The 16,244-nt window shown below is 47.0% G+C and overlaps 1 protein-coding gene across 1 annotated transcript in view; it reads right to left on the bottom strand.

Annotated features, from left to right (window-relative positions):
- The window catches only part of Pola2 (DNA polymerase alpha 2, accessory subunit), a 34,380-nt gene extending 20,147 nt beyond the window's left edge, over window positions 1–14,233 (bottom strand). Inside the window, exons 1-7 of the mRNA XM_042675974.1 lie at window positions 13,883–14,233; window positions 11,360–11,484; window positions 10,756–10,847; window positions 10,019–10,076; window positions 5,492–5,598; window positions 1,893–2,086; window positions 1,158–1,246 (exon numbers count right to left, since the gene is read on the bottom strand). Coding sequence (XP_042531908.1) covers window positions 1,158–1,246; window positions 1,893–2,086; window positions 5,492–5,598; window positions 10,019–10,076; window positions 10,756–10,847; window positions 11,360–11,484; window positions 13,883–13,961 — 744 coding nt within the window. The 5' untranslated portion in view covers window positions 13,962–14,233. The remainder of the gene's footprint in view (window positions 1–1,157; window positions 1,247–1,892; window positions 2,087–5,491; window positions 5,599–10,018; window positions 10,077–10,755; window positions 10,848–11,359; window positions 11,485–13,882) is intronic.
- Between the last annotated feature and the right edge of the window lie 2,011 nt (window positions 14,234–16,244).

The following is a 16,244-nucleotide window of genomic DNA, read 5'->3' as shown; positions in this document are numbered from 1 at the left end:
CTCGATCCTGTTCCCATTCTTAGGAGCAAACAAGAAGTCTAATCTTTCCCACATGCCTGTGCATCCCTGCCCACCCAGCACTTCCTCCCAATAATCTCTAAAACTTCCTCAGAGGACACAATTTCACATCTCTTTCCCCAGATGCAAACATACAGCAAAGGTACCTTAAGGAATTTTGTAGAATACATCCCCCTTAGATCAAAAGAAGGTCAAGTGCCAGGCGCTGCTGGCTCATGCCTTTAATCCTAGCTACTCAGGAGGATGAGATCTGAGGATCCCAGTTCAAAGGCAGCAGGGCCAGACAAATTTGAGACACTTATCTCAAAATAACCAGCAAAAGGCTGCAAGTGGAAGCATGGTTCAAGTGGTAGAGTGCCAGATATGAGTGAGAGCTTGAGACCCTGAGTTTAAGCCCCAATACTGCTGCACACATTAAAGCGTGAGTACACACACGTTTTATAAAGAAATATGAGGGCTGGGAAGGTGGCTCAGTGGTAGAGGGCTTGCCTTGCATGCTCAAGGCCCTGGGTTCAATTCTTCATCACCACATAAGCAAAAAGAAAAAAGCCGGAAGTGGCGCTGTGGCTCAAGTGGTAGAGTGCTAGCCTTGAGCTGAAGAGCTGAGGGACAGCACCCAGGCCCAGAGTTCAGACCCCACGACAGGACCCCCCCCCCAAAAAAAAAAGAAATATGAGCAGATTTAAAGCATGGTGTAGATATAATTAGTGGCTACTGATCTATAATTAGAGAGTCAACTAGGAGAGCTGCTTTCTATGCTAGAGAACTGGGTACCCCATCCCTGCTGCTGTCTGTGGAGCTCTCCAGGAGCTACCTGCCTTAGCTAACACTAAGGAGAACGTCTTCAATCTTTGCTGATGTGACAAACCCTAAGCTAAGTGACAAGAGCCCTGGTCACAAAACCAGGGAGCCTTTATGCAACTTCCTGCAGAAGGACTTCTTAGTGAATTCAACCAAGACAGATGCACAGGTAAATGGAAAAGGCTATCTCTTTACCATTGCCTTAAAAAGATAATATTAAATCATGAGAACGGGACTCAAACTCAGTCCCTGACACTTTCTCTCCCTGGCTAGCGCTCTACCAACTGAGACACGCCTCCACCCCGTCATGAGAACTCTTAATGAAAGACAACTCTTACTTGCACCGGGACTAGCAGAGGCGTAAAAGACTCAATCTTGTAATGTTCCTTGAGTTCACCGCCAAGCTCTTCTATCTTACAGGTCAAAACTGCAATCCCAGATGTGAAAGAAGTGTTGTGTTTAAAACATTTCACTTGGCAAGAAAACACAGTGTGCTGTAAAATATTACAGTCATTTTATAGGCGCAGGGAGGTGCCTGGACATCTAAAACTCTAGCCAATTTTCTTGTGTCTGGTTGCTAAATCTGGCCAGCCACAAGGTCACTTGGAGACCATGCAGGAGTCAGTGAGTCCCTTCAACCACCCCTGGAGGAATAAAGTCCCTCGGGACATCAGAGCCATTCCGGGCAAGCCAAGGCTACAGTGGATAAGGCTTCTTCCAGGCAAAGTCATAAATGTCCTTAGAAGTTGAATTCATCGCATAGTTCAGGATTTCTTTCCTGTGGACAGTTACAGGTCTTTTCTTCAGGAAAGCAGTGGGACAGTGACACTCAATGACACTCAATGTCCCAACGCTAACAGAGGACCTCTGAGGCAACCTTCCAACTCCCCTCCCCCCACCCAGGGACCAGGACTTGAACTCAGGGCCTAGTATTTGCTTACAGGCTGATGTTCTACCACCTGAGCCATGCCTCCAGCTCCCAACCTTAGAACTTGTTCTACCAGCCTAGCTAGGGGTGTGATAGCTCTCTAAGCCTTTCCAGGTGGTTTTACAACCACCAGAAAAACAATCACCTTCTCGAATGTCTGGGAGCTTCTGGAACATGAATTTGTAGCTCCCAGTGAGTGGTTCTGGATACCCGATGACCTTCAGGCTGGGGTTTCCGGCTCCCCCTCTTCCGGACCAACACACACCCTGGGACCAGCCAAATGTATTAACCACTTCGCCTCGGTTATTTCTTGAGTTGTATTTCGGGGAGGGAGTGGCACTGATGGAAAGGAAAACAGAAAAATAGTATTACATTCATGGCTAGGGGGAGCGGGGAGAGAAATGAGCTTACTTTTTGGAAATGGGAACTGGAGGGAAGTCCAAGTTAGCTTTATAAATCCAATCAGCGTAATGGGGTTGGACATACACAGACCTTTCAGGAATTTCAGGAATGAGGGGCTGAAGAATACCGAGAAGGAATACGGAAAATGTTTAGAGATTTTTAAAAGCCAGGGACGTTATTTGAAAAGGTTGTGTTGTCTTCTGACATTAAAATCAAACAAAGTAGCCAGGTACCAGTGGCTCAAGCCTATAATCTTAGGTAAGATTATAGCTGAGATGTGAAAATCAAGGTTTGAAGCCAACTCAAGAAGGAAAGTCCACGAGACTCTTACCTCCAGTAAACCACCAGAAAAGCCAGAAGTGGAGCTGTAACTCAAGTGGTAGAGCACTAGTCTTGAGCAAAAGCAGCTCAGAGAAGAGCCCAGACCCTGAATTCAAGTGCCAGGACCAGCACAAAATAAATAAATAAATAATAGAAAAGTCATACAAGGGCTGGGAATGTAGAGTGCTTGCTTAGCATTCATGAAGCCCTGGGTTCGATTCCTCAGTACCACATAAACAGAAAAAGGCCAAAGGGGTACTGTGGCTCAAATGGTAGAGTGCTAGCCTTGGGCAAAAGAAGCTCAGGAGAGTGCTCAGGCCCTGAATTCAAGCTCCAGGACTGGCAAAATAAAAAATAAAATAAAATAAAAAAGTTACACAAAATTCTGAGTGAAAGTGAATTTTAAGTATTTTCTTCTCCCTTCCTTCCTCCCTCCTTCCCTCTTCCTTCCTTCCATCCTTTGTTCCTTTTCTTTCCTTCCTTCTCTCTTTCATGGGTACTGGCACTTAAACTCAAGGCTTTGCACTCTTGTTTGGCTTTTTTGCTCAAGGCTGGTGCTCTACCACTTGAGCCATACCTCCACTTCTGGTGTTTTGGTGGTTAATAAGAGCCTCATGGACTTTCTGCCCAGGCTGACTTCAAACTGTGATCCTCACATCTCAGCCTCCTGAGTAGCTAGGTGCAGGCATGAGGCACAAGTGCCTGGCTTTTTCCTTTCTTATGAATCATCAGCATTTACTAGGATATTGTCTGAGCCAGGAACTGTAGATGCACCCAACACTGCTGAGCATTTACAGAAACTCACAATACAGTTCAAGGGTGAAGCAACAATAAAGAGAAGTTAAACAAAATCAGTCAGCTTCCGCCAGCACCTGTGGAGGTGGAGTTCACTCCCACACTGGTAAATGTCACCTCCACAAACACCTGAGGTAGCTGATCCGCTTAGTTGCTTCTAATCCTTGGGCTGTTAAATATCACCTGTACAGAGATCTCTAAATGGGCTTTTCCTTTTTCCCCAGTTGGTTGTGGGCATTGAACTCTGGGCCTGGGTGCTGTCCCCGAGTTCTTCAGCTCAAGGCGAGCACTCTACCACTTGAGCCACAGCGCCACTTCCGATTTTCTGGTAGTTAATTGGTGATCAGAGTTTCACAGACTTTCCTCCCTGGGCTGGCTTTGAACCGTGATACTCAGATCTCAGCCTACTGAGTAGCTAGGATTACCACCCTGCCTTCTTTCCAGATACAAGCTACATGACTAATGAGCTCAACTAATTATCTTTACCTTCAGTGCTGCCTCTGCCTGACTAGTTTACAAGCTCCTGTCATAAACTACAAAGCCAGTTTTCCTGATGTCAGCTTTATTAGTGTATACTTAAAAAAAAAAAAGACTAGGTTGGACACTGATGGCTCACTCCTATAATCCTAGCTACTCAGGAGGCTGAGATCTGAGGATCTCAGTTCAAAAGCTAGCCTGGGTAGGAAAGTCAGTGAGACACTTATCTCCAATTAACCATCCCAAAACTAGAAATGGAGCTGTGGCTCAAAGTGGTAGAATACTAGTCTTAAACATAAATCTCAGATGCAGTGCCAAGGCCCTGAGTTCAAGAACCATGACTAACCAAACAAACAAAACCTCAAAACAACAGAGTAGGCAGAGGCTACTGGCTTCTCTGAGCTCCTGGAAAGCTCCATGGGATTACAATATAGCCAGGCTCTTTAACACAACCACAGGCTTCTACCAGGCCACTTCAAGACATGCCTACAGGTTTCAAAGGGAGGAATGTCCCCAGAATGCTAATGGTCCTGGGAGCATGCATGAAACCATCACTATCTGCCATGTTTCAATGGGGACCTTGTAAGTCTACAAAGCTTGCTTGGAAAGGAAGGTGAGATGTCCCCAAAGTAACAGTGGACTGCAGTGAAGCCAAAGCGTCCTTCAAAATCCAAAGAGAGGCCGGGTGTTAGCAGCACAGGCCTGTAATACTAGCTACTGAGGAGGCCACTGTGATCTGCAGATCACAGTTCAAAGCCAGCACAGGCAGGAAAAGCCCATGACTCTTATCTCCAATTAACCAACAAAAAAGCTAGAAGTGGAACTCTGGTAGAGCACTAGCCTTGAGTTAAAAAAAACAAGCCAAAGTATAATGCTCTGAGTTCAACCATAGCACTTGTGCGCGTACACACACACACACACACACACACACACACACACACACACACACACACACGAGTCCAATGAATATTCATGTAAAACAACCACACAGCTTCTGCCTGTCTAAAGGAAACAACGTCAACACCTTGAGCTCTGGCTAGTCCAGAGGCACCCAGTGGGGAATGTGTGACTCCAGACAGTCAATGGTTAACATGGCAGCATCCTGGCGAGACAGCACCCATAAAACACTGCTACTCAGCAAGTCCTCTAACACAAGACGTGTCATTTAAGGATTTCAAACAACCGCATAGGAGCTTTGTGGATTTCTATAGTTTGGTGGCAGCAGGGATCAAAATACTAATTAAGTCAGTGGAGACTCACAGTGACAAGCCAACTGCCAGAAACGAGTTGGAACCTGAGGGAGCGACAATAAACAGGTTATGCAACATGACGAACAAAGATGTGTACTTTTCCTTTTTTTTAAAGAAATACTTTAGATTAAAAAGAAAAAAGAAACCTAACAAAACACAGGCTAATGGTAGGTGAGAGCCTATTTGCCTTTCCTGGCAAACTGGCTAGACTCTCAGGCTCTGAAAGGACAGGTTGTTTTCAATAGAAGATATCAGTTCCTGATCTAGGAAATGAGCCCCAGTGAAGTGGGTGGAAAGTGAGTTTCCTTAACGACTGCAAGGAACAGTAATTTTCCACAAAGGAAGAGAAGGGGAGGGAGTGAGGGAGGGCAGAAAGCAACAGGCTTTGGAGTTAATTCACTGCAGACCTCCACCTGGGTCCACAGTTAATAAATGACTGTGTAATTTCACTTATGTCAGGCTGCAGTGTGAGGAGAGAGGATTTCATTATGGCGCTTACCTTGGGGAGAAGCTGGATGGTGAGAGGATCTGATGCGGGCTACGTAATGACACATTCCTTTTTGTTAGGGGGGTCTCCGGGGTGGTGATGGGTCGCTTCTGAGGCCCCTAGAAACGAGATGAAAAACAAAATTCCAGTCACTGTGACTCCAAGTTGCAAACTCAGTGTATATTGTGTGTGTGTGTGTGCACGCGCGCACACACACGCGCGCACGCCCAATCCTAGGGCTTGAACTCAGGGCCTAGGCTCTGCGCCTGAGCTTTAGTGCTCAAGGTTGATGCTCTACTGCTTGAGCTATAGCTCCACTTCTGGCTAAATCATGGACTTTCCTGCCCAGGCTGGCTTTGAACCTCAACCCTTAGATCTATCTCCTGAATAGCTAGGATTACAGGGGTGCCCAGCAGTATAGAGTTCTGTACAGTTCCTTAGGAGAGGGGTAGTGGTGCCCAAGTGAAGGACACCAGTTGGGCAAGTTCTCAAGGTGGCATCTTTCAGGTTTAATTCTAGAAACAAATCTTCAACTCAGTATTTGCCAGGAAGCTCTCCCCATTTTGAAGGCGATTGTGAACAAAACGCAAACATTTTCTGAAAAAGATGGCCAAGTGGATGTCCTGTGGAACTTTTACTGTGCTCACTATCCATGCTTTACATGGATCTGGGATCTGCAGTGCATATGGCTGTGACCTGCAGGCGCACATTTTCCTGAAACGGGATGGGAGTGTGTTACACATCTTTTGGCTAGGTCTAGCACATATTTTCCAAATTAAAGTCAGGCATGACTCGACGCCGATAACATGACTGAGCTCATACTTGGAGAACAGCTAGCAAACACCTCACTGATAGTCACTTTTTTCTTTTTGGCACATCAACGAGAATCCAGAGATAAGCCCCAAATGGGAGAATGAATCCCCTCAGAGGTCCCACTGCTCCCTACAGTCTAAGATAACTGAATGCAACAGAGGAAAAACAAAAATTCCTGCCCAGCCCATAACCAAGGGCCTAAGCTCCAGAAGCCTTTCCTACTTGAAGGCTCCACCTGGTGGAGAGCTTAAGTTTGGATCAGCTTTGGACTCTTGGATCCTGTGGAGACAGAATGTGAGAACTGACCTAGAACCATTAAATACTTAACAGCTAGGCAGTGGTGGCACAGGCCTATAATCCTATTTACTCAGAAGGCTGGGATCTGAGGATGACAGTTCAAGACTCAGGCAGGAAAGTTTGTAAGTCCTACCCTCCCACCCCCACTAACCACCATTAAGCTAGAAGTGGAGCTGTGGCTCAAGCAGTAGAACACCGACTTTGAGCTTGAGGTCCGGAGTTCAAGCCCAATATTGGCGTGCACACACACATACACAAAAGCTGTAATGCGGGACTGAGAAGGTGGCTCAATGGTAGAGCGCTTGCCTTGCATGCCTGAGGCCCTGGGTTCGATTCCTCAGCACCACATAAGCAAAAAGAAAAAAGCCGAAAGTGGTGCTGTGGCTCAAGTGGTAGAGCGCTATCCTTGAGCTGAAGAGCTGAGGGACAGCGCCCAGGCCCAGAGTTCAGGCCCCACGACCAGACCCCCCCCCCCCCAAAAAAAAAAGCTGTAATGGAAGGTAAATTTAAAAACAATGTTATGCTATGTTTCACTTATAGTAACTATCGTTGAAATTCCTTAATATTTTAATGTTATTCCAGTTAACGTAAATTGCAATACTTGTAATTTTAAATATAAACTTCAACTGAAGGATTTTATGTGCTAATAGTTCTACTCTACATAATTCTTTGTCTTATTCAGTAGTTCTTAATTGGTTGAGTGGATGGACCAGAATTCATATAGCTACTTCTCCACTGCTGGACTATGGATTGTTTTTAATTGCTTACAAAGAATGCTGGGAGTCCATGTTTTATACCTAACCACAGCTATTCAGGAGGTTGAGATCCAGATTATAGTTTGAACACAGATAAGAAAGAAAATTCTGCTAAATTCCATTTCCAATCAATTAGCAAAAAGCCAGAAGTGGAGGTATGACTCGAGTGGCAGAACACCAGCCATGAGTGAATGAGTGCAAAAGCTAAGAGACAGCTAGAGGCTTTGAGATCAAGCTGTGCATGATCACACACGCGTGCGTGCGTGCGTACACACACACACACACACACACACACACACAGAGGTAAAAAGCCAGGCAGGAAACATGGCTCAAATGACAAGTGCCAGCACAGCAAGCAAACTAGGTAATAGTCCAAGGTCCTGAGTTCAAGCCCTGGCACAAAAATTTTCTGGAATACACATCTTCATGCACATAGCATTTCCTACCATTTGCATTACTTCCTCAAGAAAGTATTATTATTTATTTAATTTTGGCAGGGGAGGGAACTGGAGATGGAACCCAGGGCCTTTCACGTATGCTAAGCATGCACTCTACCACTGAGCCACACTGGTTGGCCTTTTGAGACTTTTATTAGGAAGAATTATTATTACTATTATTATTATTGTACCAATCCTGGGGCATGAACTCAGGGCCTGGATGCTGTTCCTGAGTTGTTGTGCTCAAGGCTAGCACTCTACCACAGCTCCATTTCTGGCTTTTTTGGTGGTTAACTGGAGATAAGAGTCTCATGAGTTACTCAGGAGGCTGAGATCTGAGGATTGCAGTTCAGCCTGGGCAGGAAAGTCTATGAGACTCTTATCTCCAATAAACCACTCAGAAAACTGGAAGTGGCGCAGTGGCTCAAGTGGTAGAGTGCTAGCCTTGAGCTGAAGAGCTGTGTGTTCAGGCCCAGAGGTCAAGCCCCATAACCGCCAAAAAAAAAAAAAAAAGTCTCATCAGCTTTCCTATCCAGGGTGACTTTGAACCATGACCCTCATATATAAGCCTTCTGAACAGCTAGGATTAGAGGCATGAGCCTCTATGCCTGGCTAGGAGGAATTACTGAGACAAAGGATCAAGCAAGACTTCATGGTTTTGATCCACTTTCTCGAACTATTTTCCCCAAAAGTTTCTCCTAGTACACAGTATTTCAACACCTGCGATGAACCAGGCATTAAGGGAAAGGGCTGTGAGTGAAGCACAGTGTCCATATTCCAAGAGCTTCCACTCCGATAGAAAAAGATAAACTGAAACAAAGAATCCATCAAATGCCTACTGAAAACAAACAGATGAAAAATGAGGCAGGACAGTAAGACACAGGAGGGGAAGAGGCTTGCTCTTCAGACACAGTTCCCTGTCAAGAGGACCTATGAGGTGGACATGTTTGGCATGTCTGAAGACCAGAAAGGAAACTAATATGGCAGGAACAGAAGGAGGGGGAAGAAGGCAGAGTAAGTACGGGCTCAGACAGATCCTCACATAGATTAGTTCAGACTGAATGTGAGTAGGGAAAAACTAAGTCATAGGGAGCTGGGAGCAAGAAAAAGCTGACCTAGCTGGGCACCAGTAGCTCACACCTGTAATCCTAGCTACTCAGGAAGCTGAGATCTGAGGATTGTGGTAAAAAAGCCAGCCTAGGCAAGAAAGTCCATCAGACTCTTAATTTCCAATTAACCACCAGAAGACTGGAAGTAGAGCTGTGGCTCAAGTGGTAGAGCACTTGCCTTGAGCCGAATTGCTGAGGGACCCAGGCCTAGAGTTCAAGCCCACGACCAACAAAAGAAAAAGAAAAACTTGGCCTGATACTGGTACCAGTGACTCACACTTGTAATCCTAGCTACTCAGGAGGCTGAACCTGGGTATCCTGGTTTGAAGGCAGCCTGAGCAGAACAATTTGAGTTTCTGATCTCCAATTAACCTGCAAAATGTCAGTAGTAGAGCACCAGCCTTGAATAAAAAAGCCATAATAGCACCTTCCCCACTCCCCACAAAAAGGGAAGAAATTGTTTATTCAGCAATGTTTCCGATTTGCTAACTGAATAACAAAGGATAACTTGATGTTCAAAGGGCTGTTCTTACATAAAAATATTTATGTATCTGATGAATAAGTGGAAATACAGGAGAATTCTGATATTATTTCCCATCAGATCTTTAAATGTTATGGTAATTTTGTGGGTGTACGTGCCAGTACTGAGACTTGAACTCAGGGCCTCAAGCTCTCATTTGGCTTTTCCTCTCAAGGCTGGAGCTCAACTATTTCATCCACAGCCTTACCTCCAGCTTTTTGCTGCTTAATTGGGAGGTAAGATTCTCATAGACTCCAGCTCCAGCAGGCTTCAAACTGTGATCCTCAGATCTTACTTCAGAACAGATAGGATTACAGGCATGAGCCATTAGTACCTGGCTGTTTTCATTACTATTTTTAAAATGTTACTTATAGGGCTGGGAAGGTGGCTCAGGGGGTAGAGTGCTTGCCTTGCATGCATGAAGCCTTGGGTTCGATTCCTCAGTACCACAATAAGCAGAAAAAGCCAGAAGTAGTGCTATGGCTCAAGTGGTGGAGTGCTAGCCTTGAGCTGAAGAGCTGAAGGACAGTGCCCAGGCTAAGTTCAGGCCCCACGACTGACAAAAAAAAAAAAGTTACTTATACAATTTCTAAACACTTTATACTCACCTTGGAGGGTGTGGTGTAAGAGTTCAGTAGAGATTCTTCTTCTTCTTCCACTTCAATTCTAAACACATTGGTTAAGGAAAGTAACAAGCAAGGGCTGATTAAATAAGAAATATGAATTTCAAGTATTTTTTGTTGTTGTTGCTGCTCCTGGGGTTTGAACTCAGGAGCCTGAGTACTGTCCCTAAGCTTTTGCTCAAGAATAGTGCTAAACCACTTGAGCCACATTTCCACTTTTGGCTTTTTCTGAGTTTATTGAAGATTACAGTCTCATAGACTATCCTGTCCTGGCTGGCTTTGAACCATGATCCTCAGATCTCAGCCTCCCAATAGCTAAGATTAAAGGAGCAAGCTACCGGTACTTGACTCAATTTCAGAGTTTTTGGTAGTTTTTTTTTTTTTTTGGTCAGTTATTGGGCTTGAACTCAGGGCCTGAGCACTGTTCCTGAGCTCTTTTGCCCAAGGTTAGCACTCTACCACTTTGAGCCATAACATCACTTCTCGTTTTCTGAACGAGAGAAGTTAATTGAAGAGTCCCATGGACTTTCCTGCCTGGGCTGGCTTCAAACTGTGATCCTCAGTTCTCAGCCCCCTGGGAAGCTAGGATTACAGGTGTGAGCCACCAGTGCCCGGCTAATTCAGGTAATTTTCGCTGTACCCAAATTACACATGCAAATTCAGACAAATGAGCAAATCCAGACATGTGGCTTGGTGGGAAGTCCAGCAGCAGTAAAGGATACAGCTCCTGTATAGAAACAATGTCTCTAGTTCCCGCATGCCCACTGTTCTTGGAGACATTGTGCCAGGCTTTGGATAATTTTTTGTTCAGAACCTGAAGAATAAAATGTAGTCAACACATTATTCCATATTCTTATAATAAAGATAGCATTTTTTCACAGCCTTAAAATAATACATTCATCATGTTACTCAGGAGGCTGAGATGTGTGGATTATAGTTAGAAGCTAACACCTGGCAAAAACAAACTCATGAGACTCTTATCTATAACCACCAAAAACCCAGAGTGGAGCTATGGTTCAAGTGGCAGAGTACCAGCCTCGAATGAAAAAGCCAAGCAAGAGTGTAAGGCTCTGAGTTCAAGCCCCAGTACAGCACGCAAGCGCACACGTGTGCTTGCGCACACGCACACGCACACATACCCGAAAGCAAAACAAAAGAAAACAAACAAAACAGAAGACTGGGCTCAGGGCTTTTAAATATTTAGCCCAATCTGACATGGAGATCAGAATTCAGGTCTGATTCCAAAGCCTATACTCTTCTCAATACATCATACACATCCCTTTAACACCGAAGACCATGAGTAGTTTGCTTATATACTGTTCTTACCTCATGCTCAAAAGAGTTCAGGATCTCAGCTGTAAGGCAAGCTTTACCTGTGCTGGTACAGAAGGCCACCAGCTCACCCACCATTCCCTCCTCATTCTGTCCATATTGAACACAAAGGTCAGCCACTGCAGGAAGGGAAGTTGGACAGGTAAGGACTTAATTCATTGCAGCTTTGATCATGAAAAGCAATTAATAATAATAATGTTGTATGTATTCAGTGCTAAGCACTCTTCTAGGCACTGGGAACACAGTGAACAAAATAAAAGCATCCTTGTTCTCCTGAAGCTTACTACTGGGGAGGACAGAAAAAAAAATAATTAAATCTTTTTTTGGGGTCCGGTCATGAGGCCTGAACGCTGGGCCTGGGCGCTGTCCCTCAGCTCTTCAGCTCAAGGCTAGCGCTCTACCACTTGAGCCACAGCGCCATTTCCGGCTTTTTTTTCTTTTTGCTTATGTGGTGCTAAGGAATCGAACCCAGAGCTTCAGGCATGCAAGGCAAGCGCTCTACCACTGAGCCACCTTCCCAGCCCCCCCAAAAATAATTAAAATATGTGACATATCAGATGGGTAAATATACTATGTTGAAAAACAAAACCAGGAGCTGAGAAGGTGGCTCAATGGTAGAGTGCTTGCCTTGCATGCATGAGGCCCTGGGTTTGATTCTTCAGCACCATGTAAGCAGAAAAAGCCGGAAGTGGGGGTGAGGCTCAAGTGGTAGAGCGATAGTCTTGAGCTGAAGAGCTGAGGGACAGCGCCCAGGCCCAGCGTTCAGGCCCCACGACCGGAGAAAAAAAAAAACAAGGGGGCTGGAAATGTGGCTTAGTGGTAGAGTGCTTGCCTAGCATGCACGAAGCCCTAGGTTCAATTCCTCAGTACCACATCAACAGAAAAAGCCAGAAGTGGAGTTGTGGCTCAAGTGGTAGATTGCTAGCCTTGAGCAAAAGCAGCTCAGAGACAGTGCCCAGGCCCTGAGTTCAAGCCCCAGGAGCCAGGCAAGACAGCAGGAAAAACTACTCCCAGAGGGAGAAGATTCCAAGAACTTAGTTTTAGACATGTAATTTGAGATGCCATTTAGACATTCAACTAGAATTATTCTGTAGGCAGCTGGACAGACCAGCCTGCAGGGAGACAAGAGGTCTCAGCTGAAATATATTTGGGAACCATTGGGCAATCACACAGAAATCTACAAGACTACAGGAGGAATGAGAGTATCAAGCAGGAATACCAGACCTGAACCTCAGGACACTCAGATGTTTAAATAAAGATGAATTTTCAGAGCCTAAGATGTGGTGAGAAACAAGGCTGAAGAAAACTAGAAGTGGCAGAGACACTGACAAGAGAAATGTTCTATTTTATATACTCATCCATTCATTTATTTTATTTTTGTGCCAGTACTAGGGCTTGAACTCAGGGCCTCACACTCTTGATTGGCTTTTTAGATTCAAGGCTGGTACTCATCACTTGAGCCACACCCTCACTTCCAGCTTTTTGCTGGTTAGCTGGAGGTAAGTCTCTTTTTGTCCTGGTGTTGGCTTGGAACTTCTATTCTCAGTTACCAGCCTGAGTAGCTTACTAGGATTTATTATAACTGCAAACCACTGAAACCTGGCTGCACTGATTTTATATCTAAGCTAAGAAGTTCAATATGTTAGTAAGTGTGATTGAGACAGGTGAACATTCAGCCCGTTTCAAGAGTATTGACTTTGCCAGGCACCAGTGGCTCACTCCTGTAATCCTAGCTACTGAGGAGGCTGAGATCTGGGATCGAGGTTCAAAGCTAGCCTGCGCAGGAAAAGTCCGTGAGACTTATCTCCAATAAGGTAGAAAACCGGAAGTGGTGCTGTGGCTCAAAAGGTAGAGCGCTCGCCTGAGCTGAAGAGCTGAGAGACAGCGCCCAGGCCCAGAGTTCAAGCCCCACAACAGACCAAAAAAAAAAAAAAAAAAGAGTATTGACTTCTAATTGCATGCTACCATTAGACCCTAAGAACCATTATGATGGAGAACTGAACTCAGAGGCAGGAGACCGGAGTTCATACAGCTTAGGCATTTTTGCTCGGTTCCTCCATTCTATAATGGAGGGAGGTAAGAAGCTCCCTAAAGTTACTTGCGGGGCTCAAACTTTAGGACGCCAGGCTATGGCATTCATATTTGCTTGGTCACTTACAGCTCCGATGAGAAAGATGATGGACGGACCTAAGTAGGTGTGGGTTGGAAATGGAGACGCCGAGAATAAAAAGCTATGTTGTAAAAACACAAAAACCACCCACATCTAGGGCTACTAGGGTTCCAACAGCTGCCCCCAGCCTGAACTTACTTAGAGCACTTCTTGGACAATGTTTTTAGGATCTGAGCTGTACCCTCATGGGCACTTATAAACCCCCTCCGAAACCCCAAACCTCAAGGCTCAATTTAGTGCCTCTCACGCCCCCAGCGAACTCCTCAGAGTGTCTCGGAGCCCCCCGGGTCCTGGGCGGGGGACGCGGGCGTGGGGGGCCGTGCACCCCAGCTGGGTGAGGGACTCACATTTCTCAGACAGGGCGTCCTCGCAGTCCAGGCCGAAGATCTGCAGTTCCTCCACCAGCTGCTTGGTGGACACCAACATGGTGACCCAGACACGGGGCCCGGGTCCCCCGGCTCGGACCTGAGCCCCAAGAAGCCGGCGGACGTGGGGCGCACGGGCCCCCCGCCCCTTGGGCCGTCAGGCCGCCCCGCCGCCGGCCTCGAAGAACCTCAATTTTTTTTAATGTGGGAGCTCCACACTCGGGCTCCAATGCCCTTTTCAAAAGAGAGGCACAGAAACTTCGAGAGGGCGGCCTCCCCGGAGAAAAGCTCTCCCGAAAACCTGCTCCACATCCAGCGTCCGGGAGGGCGGAAAAAAACCCGCCAAAGTTTGTGCGCCGCGCGCACGCGCAAGGCTCGGGTCAGCCCCGCCCTCCCCGCGCGCCCCGCCCCTCTGCGGCTGCGCACTTCGCTCCCGCCCCCGCTCTGTCCGCGCGGCAAGCGAAGGTCTGCGGGCTCCCTGCGTGCATCCCCCTTTCCCAGGCGTCGCCTTTCCCGCGCGAGCCCCGAAATGCTCGTTTGTTCCCCCTTTGGCGCTCTGCCTGGGAGCGCAGGCGCTGTCGCGTCCTTGTCTTCGATTGCCCTACGCGGGAGGGACGGCCGTGAGGTCCACGCTACCGGGGTCTCCGCCCGCTGTTGGAAGGTTCGTTGGAGGTAAAGAGTCTCACGGCGTTCCTGCCCGCGCTGTCTTCGAACCGCGATCCTCGGACCCCAGCTCTGAGTCCCGGGGCTTGCAGGCGTGAGCCGGCGCCCGGCTGGTTGTAAGCACGGTACCCGGAGGCGCCGCCCGCGCGTGGCCGCCGGGGGGCGCGCGGTAGCGGCCTCGCGCTCTCGTCTGAGTGACTTCTTGGCCCAGTTCCACGCACCGTGTTTGTCACCGGAAACTAAGGCTTTCCGCGTAGTGCAAGGGTGTGGCGGGGTGGGCTGGTGGCTCATACCTGTCATTGTAGCTGCGAAGGAAGCAGAGTTTGAGGATCGTGGTTCAAAGCCAGCCTGAGCTGAAAGCTCTGTGAGACTCTAACCTAACAAAAAAAAAAAAGCCAGAGTAGCCGGGCGCCGGTGGCTCACGCCTGTAATCCTAGCTACTCAGGAGGCTGAGATCTGAGGATCGCGGTTCAAAGCCAGCCCAGAAAGGAAAGACTGTGAGACTCATCTCCAATAAACTACTCAGAAAACCAGAAGTGGTGCAGTGGCTCAAGTGGTAGAGGGCTAGCCTTGAGCTGAATTGCTGAGGGACAGTGTTCAGGCCCAGAGTTCAAGCCCCATGACCCACACACACACACAAAGAAAAAGCACAACAGAGGAATATACACTGAAATAATCACTAACAGTATTTCGTACCATTTTATTTAAATACAACAGTATCCAAATAGCTGCTAAATGCTGGACAATAGTTGAAGTCATAAGTATATCCACATGTTCTTCCAAGTGACTTTTGGGATCCTGCTTGCCAACATTATTAATTGCCAGCTGGGCGCCCATGGCTCACACCTGTAATCCCCGTTCTTCAGGAGACTCAGATCTGAGGATCATAGTTCAGAGTCAGCCCAGAGAATGAAAGTATGTGACACTCTTATCTCCAATTAACCACCCAAAAAAGGACAGAGGGCCAATGCTGTGGTCCTGTGGGGACCATACATCCTTCCTCTCCAGGGAACCCTGGATTACAACACAGGAAAAAAAAAAAAAAGCAAGCCTAGGCTGGTGGCTCCCACCTAGACACATTTTTTTTTTGGGGGGGGGGGGGGTCCGGTCATGGGGCTTGAACTCTGGGCCTGGGCGCTGTCCCTCAGCTCTTCAGCTCAAGGCTAGCACTCTACCATTTGAGCCACAGCGCCACTTCTGGCTTTTTTCTTTTTGCTTATGTGGTGCTGAGGAATCGAACCCGGGGCCTCAGGCATGCAAAGCCCTCACCTAGACACATTTTAAACATTACACTGAAATTACAATTCCCATGATGTCCCTGGCTTGGCTGCTATTAAGGCAAGGTTGTCACTGTCCTTTTTTGTTGGGTTTACATAGTACTAGACAAGTGTGCTTTTACTCCCTGAGTTACATTCCCAGCCACTGTTGCAGTTTTCTTTTTCTTTTTTTGGCCGGTTGTGGGGCTTGAACTCTAGGCCTGGGCACTGTCCCTCAGCTCTTCAGCTCAAAGCTAACGCCCTACCACTTGAGCCATAGTGCCACTTCCGGCCTTTTTCTGCTTATGTGGTGCTGAGGAATCAAACCCAGAGCCTCACAGAGCCTCATGCATGCAAGGCAAGCACTCTACCACTGAGCCACCTTCCCAGCCTGTTGCAGTTTTCTTGCTCATGTCTAACACTCT

The sequence above is a fragment of the Dipodomys spectabilis genome, unplaced genomic scaffold (genome assembly GCF_019054845.1).
Source record: "Dipodomys spectabilis isolate Male_0828 unplaced genomic scaffold, ASM1905484v1 ptg000030l, whole genome shotgun sequence".
Classification (NCBI taxonomy): Eukaryota; Metazoa; Chordata; class Mammalia; order Rodentia; family Heteromyidae; genus Dipodomys; species Dipodomys spectabilis.
This window is presented reverse-complemented; position numbering and strand designations above follow the sequence as displayed.